Source organism: Piliocolobus tephrosceles, chromosome 8, assembly GCF_002776525.5.
Source record: "Piliocolobus tephrosceles isolate RC106 chromosome 8, ASM277652v3, whole genome shotgun sequence".
Classification (NCBI taxonomy): domain Eukaryota; kingdom Metazoa; phylum Chordata; class Mammalia; order Primates; family Cercopithecidae; genus Piliocolobus; species Piliocolobus tephrosceles.
The window spans coordinates 52540978-52544209 of record NC_045441.1 but is presented as its reverse complement, the minus strand read 5'-3'; the positions used below and the strand labels follow the sequence as shown (position 1 = coordinate 52544209).

The window sequence follows — 3232 nt, the reverse complement described above, 5'->3', positions numbered from 1 at the left end:
CTAGCCAGCCCAGTCATGATTCTCTGGCAAACTGCACCGTCATGGTTGTGATGTGTTGGGATGAGAGGTACTATATAAATGTCAGATGTTACATAAATGTCAGAAATGATTATTGTTTATTAATGGGGGCTAAACTGTTTCTAAGCAAAGCTCCAACTCCCAGCCAATGTGTTCTTAGCAGAGGTTCCAATCACCAATAACCCACAAGAAGGGAACGTTTACCCCTGGCTCTATGAAGGAGCCCAGTTGGGATCTGGGCTTGAAAACAGGGATTGAGGTGGGCCCAGTGCCACCCCTTGCTCATCAAGTGATCTCAGGCCAGCCACTTAACCTTCTGGTGTCTGCCTTAGCTCACCTGTAAGATGGGGATAATTATAATACCTGTCCTACTTATGGTACCCGGGTTGTTGTGAGAAACAAGGGAATTCACGTGGTTGCAAATGCTTTGTAAGGTGTGAGGGGCTGCGAGGTTGGCATTGGTCGTCTAGAATCGGGCTGGATTTAGCCTATGCCTTCTCTTTGAATCCTACTCAAAGGGAGAACTTCTGAAAGGAAATTCAGCAGGGGAATGGTGACAGCGATGGTGACGGCCGGATGCTGGAGACGCCAGGCTCCTCTCGCTGCAGACCAGGCGCCCGGATCCTGCAGTCTGGCCCTGGCTCTGCCACTTCCCAGCCCGTGAGCTTGGGCCAGTTACCGAAGAGGCTCTGGAAGTGACAGCCAAGGGCCCTTTCGGCTCTGACGCCGTGTCTAAATCAGGCTCATCACTTGGCTCTAGCTGTGATCCACCTTTCGCCTTAGGAGCAACTCTCCCTACAGCTTCTCAGACGCACGAAGCAGGGGTCCCGCGAAGGGTGGGGGCTGTGTATTTCATGAGAGTGTGCACCATAAGGAAGTTATTCTGGAGGAGGTGAGATGGGGGCGGTAAAGAAGGGGTGACAAGTGAGTGCTCTGAGAAGCCAGGATGCAGGGAACACTGAAATGAGGTCATGACTGTCGCAAGCAAAAAGGAGCTGGACATCCTCTGGTGGGGGAGGGAGGAGCGTCCTGCATTTCTGTTTGCAAAGCCTCTTCCCACATCCTTCAGCATCCCCCTCCCCACCTTTCCCCTAACCCCCATCCCTACACCTTTCAAACCCCATCAGGCCCTCCCCGCAGAACAGCCCACGCCCGCGCCTCCTCCGTGGTCCTGTCTGAAACCATAAGGATTGTTTCCAAGCTGACTCACACCACTAATGTCAGGGAGCCGTGTCACACGGCGCTGGGCTCTGCAAGCTGTTGCTTGCGCAGTCGCCCCCGCCGCTGCCACTCCCGGGCGGGTGCACCAGGGTCCGCGCGGGCGGGGCGGGGTCTGGGCGGGGCCGGGGTGGGGCCTGCCCCCTCGACGCGCCGGCCCCGCCCCTCGCTCCGTCCCTCCCCAGCGGACCGCAATGATTTAGAAGTTCAGGAATCCCACGTGACGTCACCGGGGGGGTGATGTAATGCACTCTAAATAGAATGTATTGTAATCTTTGCTCAGTCCAACGTGGTCCCTTCACCCGGGCTCCGCTCTTGCCTTCTCCACACTTGTTTGGTAAGTTCCTAAAAATACGGCTCGGCCACTTCTGGGGCTTTTGCATTTAGCCACTTTTGTTGCACTTGCCGCGGGAGCCATCTCGGGAGCGTACTTGTTTGCAGGGGTTGGTTCTCGGCAGCAGCCGCGAGGTTACTTGGTCCAGTGGGCAGGTCACAGGGCAAGGAGTAGGGAAGATGCGATGCATTTTTTTCTGGAGGGTGATCTGTGTTTGTAAACATTTTGGCGGACCAGAGGGAAGTCTGGCCCCGAGTGCTGGTAGACTGTGGAATTCGGCTGTGTCCTGAGGCCACCCCAGAGACCCCGCGCCGCATGAGTGCCTGAGCGCTCGGTGGACGCCGCGCCGCGCGCCTGGAGGGATGCTAACGTGGAGCCGGCGCCGAGTCCGCCCGGCGTGCGTGCGTGTGTGGGAGCGCGCGAGTCCCCTGACGCGGGGACCAGTTATGAATCGGGGGTGTGTGTTTGCCTCCAGAGACCTGGCAAGGTGCGGAGTCCTCCAGAAGTGCGGTCAAGCGGCAGCGGAGACGGCGAGCCAGGAACCTCCCCCCGCGTCCCCAGCTTCCCAGCGTGGCGGCGGAACCCCCGGAGAAAGTTTGCAAACTTCCAGCGGGCGCGGCGAGGACGCCGGGTCACCTAGGGAGCGGGTGGGCGCGCGCGCAGGGGGCTCGCTCTCCCCGGTGCGGAGCTGCCGCTGCCACTTCTCCCGTGGGGCTGCTGGCTGCAGTGGGTGGGCGCGCGCCCAGGGAGGGGAGGTCGCCCTTGGAGGGCGCTTGGCTTTCGCTCCAGGCGTTCCGGGCTGGAGAGCAGCGAGGCTCCCTCCGCTCCCGTCCACTCCTCCGGCCGCCTCCTGCCTCCGCTGCTTTCTCGCTGGCATCGTTACCTCTTCCCGGCCGCTGCCCCAAATGACAGCTCCGGCTCGAGCCTTGGCGGCGCCCAGGCAATTCCCAGGACCAGGCGGCGGAGTCTCCCCCTGCGGCAAATTCTCGGCAGAACCACTTGAACTTTTCATGAAGTTCTTAGAGGGGCAAGATGCGGAGGAAGGAACCAAGGAGATGTTTTCCCTCAGCAACTGCATCCACTTCTTTGCCATAGATTTGTTTTTAAGGGACGTCTAGTAGATAAAGCCCTAGACCTTGTCCACACTCTCATCCCCGTCCCCAACTTTCCCTGGACCGGTGCCGCCCCCACTTGATGCTTGTTCAAGGCCGGGGTCTGGAGCCGGCTACTTGTATATTTCGTTGTCAGTCTGCAGAATGTGTTTGATTTTTATTTTTCCCTCCTTCTCTGACATGTGTCAAGGAATAAAGGCTGGATACAGGTCCATTACGTCATTCTGCAGGCCAGTAAGTGTTTGATTAACGGCTTGAGCTCCTCAAGGGTTCAGGAGCTTAGAATGCTGACAAAGCAACTCTGCTGTGCATCCCCCTACCCTCCTCACAATACACTCGTGCAGTCGCCCCCTCCCTAGGCATCTTTATTGCCCTCTCTTCCCAACCCCTCCCTCTCCACCACTCCCCCGTCTACACCGTTATCACTCTAGCCCCGGCCCCGCCTTTTACAGCTTTCCCTGGAGCGAGCACAGTCCCTGGAGTGTGGGTAAAAGCTTCTGGGGTCTGAGGGGACAACTGTACCTGATCAGCGCGCAATCTGCCCTTTTGT

At 58.2% G+C, this 3232-nt stretch overlaps 1 protein-coding gene across 1 annotated transcript; it reads left to right on the top strand.

Annotated features, from left to right (window-relative positions):
* Nucleotides 1-1525: 1525 nt before the first annotated feature.
* Nucleotides 1526-2899, top strand: LOC111551840. Its single transcript, XM_023225913.1, has 2 exons — nt 1526-1573; nt 1808-2899. Exon 2 carries the CDS (start codon nt 1933-1935, stop codon nt 2686-2688), a length of 756 nt encoding a protein of 251 aa, XP_023081681.1. The 5' UTR covers nt 1526-1573; nt 1808-1932; the 3' UTR covers nt 2689-2899.
* Nucleotides 2900-3232: the final 333 nt, after the last annotated feature.